The sequence below is a fragment of the Saccopteryx leptura genome, chromosome 1, assembly GCF_036850995.1.
Source record: "Saccopteryx leptura isolate mSacLep1 chromosome 1, mSacLep1_pri_phased_curated, whole genome shotgun sequence".
Classification (NCBI taxonomy): Eukaryota; Metazoa; Chordata; class Mammalia; order Chiroptera; family Emballonuridae; genus Saccopteryx; species Saccopteryx leptura.
In genome coordinates, this window is record NC_089503.1 from 273,620,346 (window position 1) to 273,637,767 (window position 17,422).

Here is a 17,422-nt window from a genome sequence, read left to right on the forward strand (position 1 = left end):
TTGCTCTGCCTAATACCCATCATCGACTCTCAGTGATTAAAAATGCACAGGCATCATTTGGTGTAATTGATCTTTTGGGTCAAAAGATTATGTCAATCAGTGCTCTTCTTTGTCATCTATAGAAGTTGAAAGCAACTGTAGATACTGACTGATAAATGGTATTTTCTGTATACTTTTAAAAGTACACTATTTTAAAAATTACACATTTTTTTCCTCTATATGCTTGCCGAAGAATATGCAGTGTAAGGATTAATACACCTACTAATTCAGACCACTTTTTACTGCAAGGTGGGTATATGTACTTTGTTCTACTGGAGAGTCATTTAAATATTGAGGACAGATAGGAATCTTACTTGCACATTCTTCTGATGAGCATCGTAAGATGTTAACTCCGGTGAGAGTATCACCTCCCTTTGAGCAGACTATAGAACTTGACACATTTTGGAAATGATTTGGGTTTAATTTGTATCTAGTTATTCTTTCAATATCTTTCAGCTCATCTGTTTCTTTTCTGAATGGCTCTGCTGTTCACATTTGAAGCTCCAACATGGAGCAATGCAGTTTTCACCACCAAGTAAGCCTTAGGCCGAGGCAGGGTGTCTAGGCCACCATTATCACTTTTTTCTTTTACAGTTGTCTCCCGCCCTTGAACTCACCACATGTGAAAAGGCAATAGATCAGAAAACTACTAAACAACCAAACAAGAGCTAAATAGTTTGTTTTTTTTTTTGTCTTCTGTCATTTTGCTTTTTCACAGCTCCAACTTCTTGGGAGTTTCCACAGTCAAGCCCTGAAATGTGGGCCTGTTGCGTCAGTCACCTGATAATCTCTTTCATTGACATGTGTGATAACATCGAACATGGAAACTCCCTCCTCCAAAAAAAAATCAATGGAGAATTTCATTTACTTTTAGGACTTTCTTTCCTTTGAGGTTTCAGTTTGGGAGCTGAAGGAGCGTTGCTCTTAGAGAAGAAGATACAGGTAACCACAACCTGAAATTGTCCTCCAGCCCTGAAAGGATTTGAGCTGCACTAGGTGACTCACAGCCCTGTGGGCCCAGCCCAGGCTAGGGGACAGTTAAGGAGTGGGTAGTTAGAGGCACTTTGGACACCTGTATGTCCAAAAGCATCCCTTGCTCAGGAGATTTGGAGAAGAGAGTGACAGTATGCCAACTCTCCTTTTAGGAGCAGAGAACCAGCTGCTTCTTCAATTTAACTTTTTATCTTTTGCCTTGTCAGGGACTTCCTATGTTCCACCTTAAAATGCTTTTTCAGGTAGCATAGCTGCCATTAAAAAGGAAAAAGAAAATTGAGATGGAAGGTGGAGCAGAAACATCTTTTAATGCTGTTATAGGGGTGAGAAAGGAAGAAAATATTTGCAGGCAAAAAAAAACCTGCCAGAAAATAGTTTCTTTCTTTATAAAATTAGGAGGTGAGTCTAAATTTGAGCTTTATAGTTGCTTTCAGTTCAAAACTGATTCTTTGAAGATTAGTATGCAGTTCTCATTCACTCACTGAATGGTATTCTTTTTAATGTGTGTTGTAAAAACACTCCTTTCAACAGCGATCCATGAAGCATATCTCCTGGTTAATAGCTGTGATCGCCCTGTATATAAAGACACCAGCTGGGATGCCTTGAAACCAAAAGCTTTATTAATTCACTTCAAATATTGAGTGTGTCACAGAAAAACAAGCAAGTAAGAAGGGACTTATCTGGGTGCCAGGTGCTACTCTGAAGAGGTGTATATTTGAAGGTGGCAGGTGAGAAAGAACAGAAAGAAGCTTTAGTATAGTGACCATAACTGAAGGGCAAGCACCTAAAATACGAGGGGTTTCATGGTAAGGACTCTTGAGTGTCCCTTCATCTCCTTGTACTTTGTCATCTGACTGAACTTTTTTCAAGTCTCCATGAAGAATTGAAGTTTGCAGTAGAGTTTGCAGTGCTCAGAAGTGTTAGCGAGGTTTACTTGCAGGGGAATTATAATTGCCATTCCTCATTTGAAAATTCCTTCCACTGATTTCTGGACTTAATTGTCCCAGCGCCATCTGCCTCTCCAGATTCTCCTTTAGACGGTCTCCTTCTATCTGTTCTTCCTCATCTGCGCTTTTAGCAATGTCCCTTTGCTTCAGATAGAACTCTCCTGTCTCCACTATGTGTCCTGTTCCTCTGCTTTATACATTTTATAAAGTAAAGTTACTTCCTTACTTTATAAATCACCATTACTGTGGAACCGGTGGGTGGTTAGAAAATTTTACTACTAACAGAGATACAAAAGTGGGCGGTAGGTATAAAAAGGTTACTGGGTACTTCCCATATGCTGTTCCTTTCCGCCCACACCTTCTCTCCTTCCAAACTATGTACTTCTCACAAAGGAAGCTTTAGACTTGAAGAAGAGGCAAGAGCAAGTATGCAATCCTATCACAGTGGCAGGTCTTCTCTTGTCCCTTTGTGTGTGTGTACATTAGTCACCCTTATTTGTGGGGGATGTGTTCCAAGAGCCACAAGGGGTGGCTCAAAACTATGGATAGTACCAAACCTATATGTGCTGTGTTTTTTCCTATATATGCATACCTTTTTACTTGAAGTACTTTATGGCTTCTCTTTGGCATATCCAAATAGGCAGCATCACTACTCCTGTGCCTTGGGGCCATTATTAAGTTAAATAAGTTACTTAAACACAGGGACTGCATGTGCCATGACAATCAGTCTGATAACCAAGAAGGCTACCGCGTGAAGATGCTGGATAAAGGGATGATTCACATCCTAGGAGGGACAGCAAAAGATTTCATTAGATTTCATCAAATTGCTACTCAGAATGACACACCATTTAAAAATGTGTGAATTGCTTATTTCTGAAATTTTCCATGTAATATTCTTTGGAGTGTAGGTGACCATGGTTGACTGTGGGTAACTGAAACCATGGAAGGCAAAACTGGAAAGTGGGGACTACTCTCAGGGGAGCATGCTCTTTCCATCATGCCTCGTGATACTGCCACTGATACTGAAATGACAGCAAAGATGACAACAGTTTCCCAACAGCTCTAGATTACACACTGCAGGTTGTGTTCCCTAGGAAGCCAACTCCGAGACAGAGATTAGTAGAAGGAAACTTACGAGGGAGACCTGTTGGGATCCATACCAGTGGCCTGGAAGGGAAAGAAGCAGGACTAGGCAGCGTGAGCAGCTGGGATGTGATGCGGTCTTAGCGGGAGCCTCGGGGGGTCTGAAGTTGAGATGTCCTCTCGGAGTTGTCTCCTGTTGGAGTGAAGAGCTGAACATTTGTGCCTCGGGGGCTGCTCTGGGACGGATGTGTGGCCTTGCTGGACGCAGCTGTGTTCACACTAGTCAGTCCCCATGGAGGGCTGATATCTGAGGGCTGTCCCCGCGGAAGCTGTTGCAGCAGCTGAGGCAGCAGTCCGGCCTTCCTGCCAGGGAACCTGGGAAGGGCCATCTTAGCACCCATCATGGCCATCTCTCAGAAAAGTACCATGATTGGATGAACTCTAAGTCAAGGTTAAGATGTCGTGGGAAATAGAGATTAGGGAGAAGAGTAAACATGACTTGAAAGCATTTCAAAGCATAACCCGATTCTTTATAACAAAACAATTTATTTACTTCCTAAAAGCCCCAGAATCACAGGCTTCAGAAACCCGCTTTAGGAAGGTCTTTTCTGAGCTCCTTTTCTTCAGATGATAAGAAGGTAGAAGGCTTCTGTGACACTCCGGCCTTCTGAGTCCGGTTCTCCCACCAGTGGTGTGCTGTGCTGACTGCACCTTGGGCTTCCTCTATAACAGTGGTAGTCAACCTGGTCCCTACCGCCCACTAGTGGGCGTTCCAGCTTTCATGGTGGGCGGTAGTGGACCAACCAAAGTATAAATAAAGAGAGAGATTTAACTATAGTAAGTTGTTTTATAAAGACTTATTATGCCAAACTTAGCGAAAATCTGACATAAGGTATTTGGTAAATTATTATTATTATATGCTTAAACTTGCTGTAACTCTGCTTTATAAATTTTATAAAGTAAAGTTACTTCCCTACTTTATAAATCACCATTACTGTGGAACTGGTGGGTGGTTAGGAAATTTTACTACTAACAGAGATACAAAAGTGGGCGGTAGGTATAAAATGGTTGACTACCCCTGTTCTATAATGTCATCTACACTCTTTTCTTTGGCTTAAACTTTTATATGTTTCAGTAAAAGTGCCTGTGTAACTGTCAGGTTTTTTTTTCTTAGTTGTTAATGGTGCCTAAGAGAATACCCTCCCACCCCATTTTCTGGGATTAATTTTCTCTCTCTCTCTCTCTCTCTCTCTCCATATATATATATATATATATATATATATATATATATATATATATGTTTATGTCTGTGTTCTTTGTACTAGTGTCATATACTGCTTTTTTCACTTTTTCCAAGTTTCCCAAGTTTTATTACATATGCATAAAACAGTAGGGTTTACCAAAGACTTAGATTTAACTTTAAGTAATTATACAGGTCAGATTAAGAAAGTTTTTAAACCAAGTATTGTTCCTTTAAGAGTGGTTGCTTGACTTGTCTCAGAAACAGAGTTTCAGTCACAAGTCTTCAAAGTTTTGCCACTTAAATATCTCCTGAAGCTGGATGTTCCTCGTCACTCCTTGAAGTAGATTTCTAAGTGGTCCCCTTGACTCTATTCTGGCTCTTTTCACCACATTCCTACATAAGGGTCCTTCCAAACCACACACCCTGCCTCTTTTTCTAGCTCTCATTGTCTCTAGAGAATAATAGCCCATCTCTTTAAGTTGGTGCCCAAAGGTCTTTATAACTAGCAGTAGATGTCTCTAGTTCTATTTCTGGCTATCTCCCCAGTAATATTGAACAGTGTTATCTTTTTAGATACATTTCTATGAGGTACTTCCGTATATCACACATACTTTCATAACTTGCTTATCAGAAGGATGGATATATATGTCATTTGCTTTATATAAATATACATGCATTTGAAGGACCAAAGTACTTAGAGATACTAATATTCCAAATATGTATTTCTGTCTTTCTTTTGTTAATGTAATTATTTTTGTAAGTCTTTTTTTTCTAATAGACTTACAAAGGGCTCCATGACTCTTACAGTCACTACCTAGATAATTTAATAGGAAAGATTCAAATTTCTTGATAAAGAAAACCAGAGTGGGGAGAGAAACTATGAAATAGATTTTTTTTTTTCATTAAGTGAGATCAGGGGAGGCAGAAAGACAGATTCCTGTATGTGTCCCACTCGGATGTTCTGCCCATCTGAGGAGTTGCTCCATTGTTGCTTGGCAAGTGAGCTATTTTTAGTGCCTGAGGCAGAGGCCACTGGAGCCATCCTCAGCACTGGGGGGCCAACTCACTCTAGCCAGTTGAGCCATTGCTGTGGGATAAGGGGGGAGAGAGAGAATGAAAGAGAGAGAAAAGAGAGAGGGAGATGGGAGGTGGAAGGGTGGAGAAGCAGATGGTTGCTTCTTTTGTGTGCCCTCACCAGGAATCAAATCTGAGACATCCTTATGCTGGGGGAGGCTCTGCCACTGAGCCAACCAGCCAGCGCCGAAAATAAATTCAATTTCTGGTTCTTTAACTGACTTGTACCATGCCTAATATACTATTATATATACACTTGGCTTTCAAAATTATCTATTGAGTGAAAATGGGTTTGATGAATCATGTAAATTATATGTTTGTATAAATATGTATGTATTTGAATGATAAAAATATTTTCTAGAACTTGACATTCTATATATATGATTATTTTCTTTTATTATTTATAAAATTTTAGCTTGGCTTTCCAAATTTCCAATGAATGGGAGATAACATGACAAATGCCAATTCATATTAAAATATTTCCGGGTATTTTGTATCTGCAATGCTAGTTTTGCAATTTTAGGGATTAATGTTATACCTTTTCACTGATCTCTGATGCATCATCTTAACAGAGTAATATGGTTCAGTTATTCACTTGTTCACTATATAAATAAATTTCAGAAGGACTTAATGGGTATGATGCATGCACAATTTACATACTCCACTAAGTCATGAAGTGACTCAATAACTTTCTTATAGTTCTCTCAGTCAGGGGTTACACACAAGAAGTTTTAATATGTAAAGTTACTTTTGTTACACTTTGTAATTGGTTTGACTCAGTGGAGGCAAGAGACTGGTTCCAGGTTGTCTGTGTTTCTGAGTGTGTCAGAAACACAGGCATCATCCTGCAGCATTGGAGGGTTTGGTTTCCCGAAGTATCAGCCACACAATAGGAGAGTTAAGTGTGGAGTTTATTCTTATTCTTTAAGCTGTAAAGTGACTCTGAAACCTCTGGAATTACCTAGGAGTGATAGGAATGACCGCTGGCACCCAGGAAGAGCTACTAATACTATCAAATTGAGTTATGCCGACAAAATCAATACCTAGGGATAACAGCACAAAAAAGAGCAGTACTACAGAGGAGTAGATTGTCCTCAGAACCTCTCTACTTGAATTTTTTTTCTCAAATTATAAATATTGTTTGAGCCTCAGAATTTGATGCCTCAAGGTGTGAGTTAATACTCTGGGATAGGCTCCCCCGTGCTTTCGATTTCTGGTTAAGAGGGTCCCCCATGACCTGCAATAGGCACACTGTGGAACCCAAACATACATTTATAGAACCTTAGCATATAAGGGGATTGTAGAAATTATTTACACAATATATGAACTTCAGGTCTTCATATAACACCCATTTCCAATGGTGATCGGGGATCACCTCTAACAACTGAGTCACCAAGTTTTTTATTGATGCAAAAGGCAAGTCTCTCTTATTTCAACAGCTCCAATTATTAGGTCTCTTTTGTTAGGTTATCTGAAATATACTTTCCTCTAACTTCCAAGCAGCCCTACTTTTGTTCCCTCGAGCCACAATGATATCTAACATCACTTCCCCACGTCAGATCTTTCTCTGTGTGAAAATAATCAGGATGTGACCTGAGTGTTTCCTGTACTCTGAGCAGTCATCTGTACTTCCTTTTACAGTTCCTCTTACGGTTCCTACATCATCAATCACTGCTGTGACCAGCATAGAGGCAAGGACAGTTATTTTCTTTCTTATTCATTTTATTTATTTATTTATTTTTAATTTTTTAAATTCATTTTAGAGAGGAGAGAGAAAGGGAGAGAGAGAGAGAGAGAGAGAGAGAGAGAGAGAGAGAGAGAGAGAGAGGAGAGAGACAGAGAGAAGGTGGGGAGGAGCTGGAAGCATCAACTCTCATATGTGCCTTGACCAGGCAAGCCCAGGGTTTCGAACCGGCGACCTCAGCATTTCCAGGTTGACGCTTTATCCACTGCGCCACCACAGGTCAGGCTCTTTCTTATTCATTTATTTTTTTTTTGTATTTTTCTGAAGCTGGAAACGGGGAGAGACAGTCAGACAGACTCCCGCATGCGCCCGACCGGGATCCACCTGGCACGCCTACCAGGGGTGACGCTCTGCCCACCAGGGGGCGATGCTCTGCCCCTCTGGGGCGTCACTCTGCCGCGACCAGAGCCACTCTAGCGCCTGGGGCAGAGGCCAAGGAGCCATCCCCAGCGCCCAGGCCATCTTTGCTCCAATGGAGCCTCGGCTGCAGGAGGGGAAGAGAGAGACGGGAGGGGGGGGGTGGAAAAGCAAATGGGCGCTTCTTCTATGTGCCCTGGCCGGGAATCGAACCCGGGTCCCCCGCACGCCAGGCCGACGCTCTACCGCTGATTCAATGGGCCAGGGCTCTTTCTTATTCATTTTAAATACTTCCATGAGACAGCCTAATTTAAAACAAGTATTTCTGGTAATGATGACACAGTATTGATTCCTACTTAATTTGAACACAACTAAAGTTCTAAGTTGTGCTTCATTATGTCACATTGTTCCCATTATGTACTCAGTTGGTTTTTATTTGAACCTTAGTGCAGGGCATTTTATATTTTGATTTTACCTTGTTGTTTTTAACATGTTAGTTTTCATCCTGTTGATGTAGTTTGGGATTTGATGGAGTCATTCACTATTATTAGTTATCCTTCCTTGTTTCCTGTTATCTTTGCATTTGAGAAACATGCTACTTTACCTATCACTGACAAAATGTGTATCTGATTGAGGCAAGCACAGAACAGAAAGGAACTGGAGGCCCTTCTGTATTTTAACACTGGTAGATTTACCCAAATTTTTTGGCTTTAATCATTGAACTCAAATCATATCTGTGAAATTGTATATTACTCAAAATATTAGCATTAATCAACATAATACTTGGAAGAGCTTTTGTTGGTGACGGTGAGGAGGAATGTAAAGGGAGACTAACTGAGAAAAGGCACAGAGATTAATGGGAGTGTTCCTTATCTGGATGATATGAGTTAGGGTAGTGGTCCCCAACCCCGGGGCCGCGGACCGGTACCGGTCTGTGGGCCATTTGGTACCGGTCTGCAGAGAAAGAATAAATAACTTACATTATTTCCGTTTTATTTATATTTAAGTCTGAACAATGTTTTATTTTTTAAAAATGACCAGATTCTCTCTGTTACATCCATTTAAGACTCACTCTTGACGCTTGTCTCGGTCACGTGGTACTTTTCCCACCCTAAAGGCTGGTCCGTGAAAATATTTTCTGACATTAAACCGGTCCGTGGCCCAAAAAAGGTTGGGGACTACTGATTTAGGGTAAATGCCCTTTGTCAAAATTGCTGAAACCTTTCATTAGAGATCTGTGCATTTCACTATATTTAAATTACAGAAATTATTTATTATGTAAATTCACTTGGATCATCTACTTTTAAGATATAAAGATCAGTTTTGCAGGTTAACACCTTAAGGTTTGGTATATTGAAATGACTTTGTCGGTGTTTGACAGTGATGAAATCCAAAATAAGATGTGGAATTCAACCACTGTTTTGTAAGAATTGCCTTTTCAGTTCATCCTTTGAAATAACACTTCTTTGGGGTGTGGGATGGGAAGTAGTTTTCTTCTAAGCCAGCAGTTCTCAACCTGTGGGTCGTGACCCCGGCAGGGGTCGAAGGACCAAAACACAGGGGTTGCCTAAAGCCATCGGAAAATACATATTTATTTTATTTAAAAATGTATTGTATAATAAATATGTATTTTCCGATGGCTTTAGGCAACCCCTGTGTTTTGGTCCTTCGACCCCCGCCGGGGTCGCGACCCACAGGTTGAGAACCGCTGTTCTAAGCAGCCTACTTGATATTCGGAAAAAAGAGGGGTAATAGCATTACTATATTTTAGTAACAAGTTTTCAATAGGTTTTGTTTTGTTCTATTTCTAAGCTTTTGGAGAGTTGGAATCTGTAATTGGGTCATCAACCCAATGTATTCAATGAGTGTTTATTTAGAATGAAGAATATTAGGTGCCAAATTATCTACTTTGTCCATTGAGAACTCATAAACCACTCCTCTGAAGGACTTTTATTTTTAGAGGCGATATTGTGTGTCAGTCATGGCATAGCGTAACAGGTCATGAGCTACAATTATGTTTTGGAACCACATACAGTCATTCATTAGTAAGATGGTGACCACTACAATGGAACACATTGAAACTGAGAAGGGCTATTTTTCAGAGGTGTAATGAAAGCATGCACATGTTTCTCATTTTTTATTTTGAAATATTGCCTCCCAATTACATGGTAGTTTTTATTCTTCATGACTTTTTTGCACATATTATATAGTTATGTTCTCACAAATTGGAACATTTTTGTAGGACTGAGATTCTCACATTGGATGATGAAGTAATTTGAGGAAGATCATACTCCTCTTATCTAAATCCTTCACTCCATTCAAATCCTAGGTCAGAATTATATTTCTTCAGTGAAGCTGCTCTTCACTTTCCTTGTCCTAGGATAATTTTCCCAATTATAGACATAAGCAATTTTGTATACTGCCTGTGCTATACTGTTACCGTCTCATCTGCTACATATTTGTTCTTAATTTCTTTTTTGGCTATGTTTTATGTTTTCCTAGCCATATTGTAAATTCTTCTACTTCTCTATGCTCTTCCACTACCTGTGTTCCTAGTATAGAGTCAGATGAACACTGGCTTTTTAATAACTAGTTTGTGAACAAGGTTTTCCCTTAAAATTAAATTGTGTAATATGAACAAAATACCACAAGTAGTATATTGTCCATTGTATAATAACTGGTTGGATAAGATCACTTGGGAGTGAAGGGAGCAAAATATATTATACGATTAATAGTAATCCCACATTTTTCAGCACAGTGTTAATTAGAATATTTTCTTTCTGCATCTGGTAGGTTTCTGAGTCCTAATAAAAACCTTTGGAAACTTGTAAGGTGATGATGGTGTTTTAGTGAAGCAATGCAGTGCAGGGGGAAAGATGCACGTTGACATAGGTTGGGCTTTAATCTGAGGCTCTGTCAGTTCCTGGCTGTAAAGTGGAATGGGTTCCCCAACGCCCTGCCCTTCTGTGAACGGTGTATGTGGCCTACCTAGCAAAGTGCCTGGGACGTGATATGCCCTTGATGAAGGCAGATTCTATGGTTTCCCTTATCTCAGTGTTATCTAGTTTATTATTTTCTTTTTAACAAGTAAGTTTTAAAGTAACATGAAATTATATGTGCTTTCTGAAGAAACTTAGGAAAGTATAAAGGAAAGCAAGCAAGAACTCACCTTGATGAAAAATAGTGTACTTTTAATGTAATATTTCATTTTTTATGCCTTTTAAAAAAGTTCTTGTTTTTAATAATTCATTTGTTTAAGTCATAATTTTTTTACTTATGTATTAAATCTACCATTTATTGGCTGGCTAGTGGGTGTCAGGCACTGTTCTGAGTGTTGGAGGTAGAGCAGTAAGCCAGGCCAAGTCCCTGTCTTCATGGAGCTTTCTGAGGGGGATTCCATCAACATATAAACAGGTATAAAATAGGATGTGTGATGGTGCCAGCGCCATGACTGAAATGCAAAGCACAGGTGCACGGATCCCGGGTGATGGCAGTCTTTCTTTCTTTTTTCTTTTCTTTTTTTTTTTTTTTACAGAGGAGAGGGAGAGACAGAGAGAGGAGAGACAGAGAGAGAGAAGGGGGGAGGAGCTGGAAGCATCAACTCCCATATGTGCCTTGACCAGGCAAGCCCAGGGTTTCGAACTGGCGACCTCAGCATTTCCAGGTCGATGCTTTATCCACTGCTCCACCATAGGTCAGGTGATGGCAGTCTTTCTTTAGAGAGAGTGACGTGGACCTGAGGAGGTGATATCTTACTAGAAATCAGAAAGGACTGAGGGAGCAAGCCAAATGACCAACTGGATAAGAGAAACTCTTAGCAAAGGAATAGCAAGTTTCCTCCAGGCCCAGCGCAGGCAGTGAAACCCTGGTGAGGACTGGATTCGCTCTCCAAAGCCTTGTGCTCTAACTTTGAACCGGGAGTGCTGCTCATCTGTTGTCTTGTCAGGGGGTTAAACTTTGATTTTCCTTGTAATCCAGTTACCTATTACGCTGCTTGTATCACTAGGTTAATTAAGGCTTTGGTCTTGTGTGAATGTTTCTTTTTTCTCTGCATACATAGAAGTTCTTTTATAACCTAGGCTCCTAATCACTGGGAGGAAATGTGGTTCCAGAGAATGTTTGAAATAGAAACTCTCTAGTTCTAGAGTTTAGGTATCCCCCCCGGCAAGCCGAGGCTTAGGAGCCTCGTGGACCTGAGGAGGTGATATCTTACTAGAAATCAGAAAGGATTCAGGGAGCGCAGAAAGGGTTGCTGAGCACAGGGAAGTAGGAAGGCTTCTGAAATCGAATCTTTATGGTTTAACATCATTCTGTTTCAAATGAATTATTGTAACAGTAAATGCATTTATCTAACTGTAAAATCTAACTGTAAAGATGTATTTCAGGGAAATAAAAATGATTTTCATATTATTCATTTCTTGGCTTCTATTGCTATAAAATATTGAGCTGGCTTTAGTAGTCACAGAAAGTACATTAGTATTAACAATTATTCACAGAATTCTTCTGATCAGATACCTGTTTTCTCTTATAAGTGCTCAGAAGGTTTCCTGTTTATCTGAAATCTAAACAACTGGAAAACTTAAATTATCATTTTTATTCTTATGTGCTCATAGTAGAAAAATATTTCTAGTAGAAAGATAACAGATAAAGATGTCTTCAAATAAAACACCAATGGATGTAAGGTAAATTTAAATCAAGTAAGATCTTGTTAAATGTTAACACCTTCAATAAATCCATATAACTGTTAAGGATTGTTGAATCCAGTAATGATCACTGGCTGTAAATGACTATTGAATAGAAAAGAATTATGGTTAGTGCAGGTTTAGTGTTGTGTAAATTCCTTCTTGCTTCCCACATAACTCTACTTGGTAATTAAACTTGGCTCAGTGGAACCTTCAAAGAAACAATGTATTCTCAATCCATTCCCAGCCATCATTCCTAGTATGCATTTACTATACCTGTCTGACTTTTGAGTTTTCCTCTTGAGGGAATTATGATGAGTAAAAATATTTATATAATCATGTGATGAAAGAGCCTAGAAAGTCCATCTGCATTTGTTTCTACGCAGTCCCTTCATACATTACTTAACAAAGATGACTCCCGTTTCTTCAAACCACTCCAGTACTCTTTATAGAAAAATCCAAATTCAAACTTCTGGCTTAATATAAAAGGTATAGATAGCTGAATTTTTAGGTTATAATTTGTCCAGAGGATTTTTAATACAGTAGCCTTTATGCTGAAATTTTTTTTGTAGTATTGACTAATTACGATAGAGAAGAAAAATAGTAAGATTTCTTCTTTTGCAGTGTTGTTGAATGATCACCTCTTACTTAGTGTAGAATTAGAAATTTTTCTGTGGAAAAACTGCATCAGAGTCTTGCACATCTGTGATTTATATGGTGTTTGACTTAACGTTTTTCAAGCTGTGTAGTTTACAATATAAGCACTTCTTCTCACCACCAAGTAACTCCAGAAAATATAGCATTTTTAATTTGAGGCCTCTGAGTTGGCCCTACATGGCGATGTTAGGAGATCTGTGGCAGCCACGTGCTACAGGCCTCTGAGGCTGTGGTGCAACTGGAATGAGCCCTCCCGTTTCATTGACAACATGTGTTACATTTTATTATGGGTCTGGCCTTTAGATTTTAATTTCTTGGTGACAGAATCTAAATTTGGGGGAAGAATTGTCTGGGCTAACTTTCTGTGTGATAATTGTTTGGATTAAATGATTATTTTCCATGCAAATCTAAATAAGATGCAGACACTGTTGGTGCCAAGGATTTCTGTGTGAATCAGGGGTAAGAATAACAAAGGAGCCTGTTCTGGGTTAGTGGTGAGAAATTAACTGTTGGAGGAGAACACATACATACTCGAATCAAGTTTCATGTAAATGTATTGGTTGAACATGGACGACCTCAAACCATTGCCAACAACCAGATGTGCATCCCTGTCATCTATGTAGCAAACAGTGGGGGGTATTTGGAAATACGCAACTTATATGGTTGGTTGGGAACCACAGACAAGAAAGCATTCTGACTTGAGGTTATTCTGGTAAAATAAAGCTGTCTGAAATTCTTTGTCTCAACTTGATCCAAACTTGGAAATGACCTTTTGTATAATTTTTTTCGGTCTCTTCCCCCACCCTCCATCCTCTGTTTTGATTAGGTTTTTTGTTTTTGGCTTATGCAAGGAGCCATGTGATAAAAGGTCCTAGACTCTCAGAATGCAAACTCGTTAACTTCTTCCTGGAATATGGCCACTCTAGAAAAAAAAATGTTAACTTCATTGCCTACTCAAAAATATTCTACTTGACGCACGGGCTCATCTGGCTGGAGCGCAGGGTCGCTGGATTGAGTGTGGGATCATAGATATGACCCCAAGGTTGCTGGCTTGAGACCAAGGTTACTGACTTGAGCAAGGGGTCACTCGCTATGCTGTAGCCCCCCAGTCAAGGCACATATGAGAAAGCAATCAATGAACAAGTAAGGAGACTAAGGAGCCGCAAAGAAGAATTGATGCTTCTCATCTCTCTCCCTGCCTGTCTGTCCCTCTCTCTGTCTCTCTTTCTGTCCCTGTTTCTCTTGCTTAAAAGAAAAAAAAAATGCCATTTGAGCACCACCCTCTTTTATGGATAGTAAATTTAACTATGGATAAGATAGTAAACTTTAAAATGCATTCCACCTTTTATAATGTGCAAATAATAGTGGTTACCAGTGGTTCAGTGGTAATTGTTATCTGTCTGCATGGGACCATCAAGATTCTTTTGAGTCATCTTTTGAATATTTTCCTTCCCTTTCTTTGTTTGCCTTTCAATCCTGTAGGTATTCCCACAGTTTATATCCTCGATTTAGAGCTGAGAGTTTTATCTTGTCTTATTTATATTTCCCTTCCTCTCAGTTTGCTCCCTGAGACACTGGGGGAAAGGAAAATTCTTGGCCAGATACTTAGACCTTTGCTTGAGGCAAAACTCTGTGAACACCCAGGAAGCAGAGACCACTGTTGTGAAAGGAAAGCACACAACTGTTGTTTTGAATCCTGTTGCTTGCTGTAGGAACTTAGAAGTGAGAGACGGCAGTTAGTCTGGAGTTGTAGCAAGGTCAAGAGGATCCTTCCCTACGGCTAGGTGGGGCGAGTATAAGGAACGGGCGCACATGCAGTTCTATTGGAGGACAGGCAAGTGAGAAGCAGGGATCAGAAGATGCCGAAGGGTTGGGGCCCCCTCACTGAGATGATCATGCTTGTCACTAATTCGTTTCTTTAATCCCCTCAAACAGACTTGCCTTTGTGTTTTTCTGAAATGAGAAGAGGGGAGGTAGACAGACAGATTCCCGCATGCGCCTGACTGGGATCCACCGGCAAGCCCACTAGGGGGTGATGCTCTGCCCATCTGGGGCGTTGTTCTGTTGCAACCAGAGCCATTCTAGCGCCTGAGACAGAGGCCATAGAGCCATGCTCAGCGCCCGGGCCAACTTTGCTCCAATGGAGCCTCGGCTGTGGGAGGGGAAGAGAGAGACAGAGAGGAAGGAGAGGGGGAAGGATGGAGAAGCAAATGGCACTTCTCCTGTGTGCCCTGGCCAGGAATCGAACTCAGGACTTCCACATGCCAGGCTGACTGACGCTTTACCGCTGACCCAGATGGTGGCCAGGTCCCCTTTGTGGGTTTTCAATAATGATTTTCTATTCAAAAAGAGTGAAGGAATGGGAAGTATATTGGCCAATACATGCTTCTTTGCAAAATGAGACTTTCTTTTTCTTAAAGTGAAGTTGTAACAATCCTCCTTTTAAGCTCTTTTATAAGCAGTAAGAAAATGGAGCTAAAAGCCCTTGGTATGAGGGTAGGATTAGGATGCTAGTCACCATTTACATGTTTTTATGTAATCGTTGTGTCCTCACATCGATTATAATCGTTTTATCTCTAACTTTATTATGGAGATTGATCATCTGTCTTTCAAGTTACTGTAACAGTAGAACCTATGGTGTGATAGTTGGTAGTACCTAACATGCTCCAGAAAGACTTCATTTGGATGTCCTTAGAGTTACCAACAATTCACTCTTGGTGCATCATTTGAAAGCATTTTCTGAGAAGGGTAAACGTTCATTTTTAGAATCTGTCACTTTTAAATGTGTCTGCAGTGTCTTCACTTTCTCTGCAAAGGAAGAGCGAGGCAGTGCGGATGCTGCTATCTGCTATCCTTAATACTTTCCCTGCCATGTTTCAGTTTGTTCGGGACCAGTTGGGTATTTACAGTCTTTTCTCCAGGTATGGTATGTGTTGACTTCTGGACTTTTCTCACACCAGGAAATAATGTCATGAGAACCATCCACGGGGTGGGAGAGATGATGACCCAGATGGTGCTCAGCAGAGGTTCCATCTTCCCCATGAGTATACCTGACGTTCAGCCCAGTATCCATCCCAGCAAGCAAGGGAGTTCGGCTGAGCACGAAGACGTGACCGTGATGGACACCAAACTGAAGATAATTGAGATTTTACAGGTATGTTACATAGTGACAAATACCTATTTGTGCTTCTTGGCTTGACTTCTTAAACTTTATTGCTTCAATTCACTTTAAGATAACGACAAGCCTGGTAAGAAATCTCACATTGACACTGTTTAATATATTAATTAGATTTTTTATTTCCATATAAATATATTAATGATGATAGCTAACGGTTATGGAGTACTCTGCGGGAGGACAAAACCTTTTTCTTTCCTATGTGTTTTCTTGTTTAGTATTAACCCTAATTTACTTTTACCTTTATTTAAGAAGAATCTCAGAGATGACAAAGTTAATGATTGAATTCTAGCCCCTTTTCTACTTTTAATTGAATTGGACATATGATTCCATGTTTCCAGATTTATCATTGTAGCAGGAAACTGAAATAAAATTTTATTTATTAAATAAAAATGTTAATAATTGCTTTTAATTGATTTTAGTATTTCATATAAGTGACCATCTCTCTTTGTAGTTTTGTTTCCAAGAGGCTAGGAATAACATATATAGGTATATATAATATAATGTTATATATATATATAAAACCTAGATTTATGAATTTTTTTTTAATTCAGTGAGAGAAAGGGAGGCAGAGACAGACTCTGGCATGTGCCCTGACTGGGATCCACCCAGCAAGCCCTGTATGGGGTGATGCTCTGCCCATCTGGGGCCATTGCTCCATTGCTCAGCAACCTAGCTCTTCTTAGCACCTGAGGTGAAGGCTATGGAGCCATCCTCAGTACCCAGGGCCAACTTGCTCCAATCGAGTCATGGCTGCAGCAGGGTAAGAGAGAGAAGTGAGAAGGAGGGGTGGAGAAGCAGATGGGTGCTTCTCCTTTGTGTCCTGACCAGGAATCAAACCTGGGACATCCATATGCCAGGCTGATGCTCTACCACTGAGCCAACCAGCCAGGGCCTTCCTCTATGAATTTAAAGGAGGTAAATTTTATTTCATGCCCACTGGCTTAGTGAATAAATTTCTCACATTGTAGCTATGAATTCTTAATATTTTTTAAAGTTTAAAAAGTAGTTTTATTATACTTAAATTATATATATAATATATATAGTATAAATATATATATATATTATATATATATTCTAGATTTGGAGCATGGAGCTTAGAGTTTTCAAGGATTCATTAAGATTCAGGATACAGTTTACTGTGTTTCATCAGAATTTAAAGTAGACTGAGCTACCAGAATCGGCTCAGTAGTCCAGGAAGGGCCTGTACATTTTTATTTAAAATAATTAGATTTATAATCATAAAAGGTTTTACAGTTCCTCCAGTAATTCCAAGGGTTGAATCCTGAGAAATGTTGGCAGGCCTCCCAACACTGTGTTCATGACCCTGAAAAATCACTTAGCCTTTCTATTCTGAAAGTGAGGAAAGTAGTGATCCCCTGACTTGCAGACGTAATGAGCCCGCAGCTTAACATCATCCTGCTCATG

The 17,422-nt window shown here is 39.9% G+C and overlaps 1 protein-coding gene across 2 annotated transcripts in view; it reads left to right on the forward strand.

The window, feature by feature from the left end:
* ITPR2 (inositol 1,4,5-trisphosphate receptor type 2) overlaps positions 1–17,422 on the forward strand; it is a 527,270-nt gene that overhangs the window by 182,591 nt on the left and 327,257 nt on the right. For both annotated transcript variants that reach the window (XM_066354092.1, XM_066354101.1), the window contains one exon: positions 15,780–15,973. In XM_066354092.1, coding sequence (XP_066210189.1) covers positions 15,780–15,973 — 194 coding nt within the window. The remainder of the gene's footprint in view (positions 1–15,779; positions 15,974–17,422) is intronic.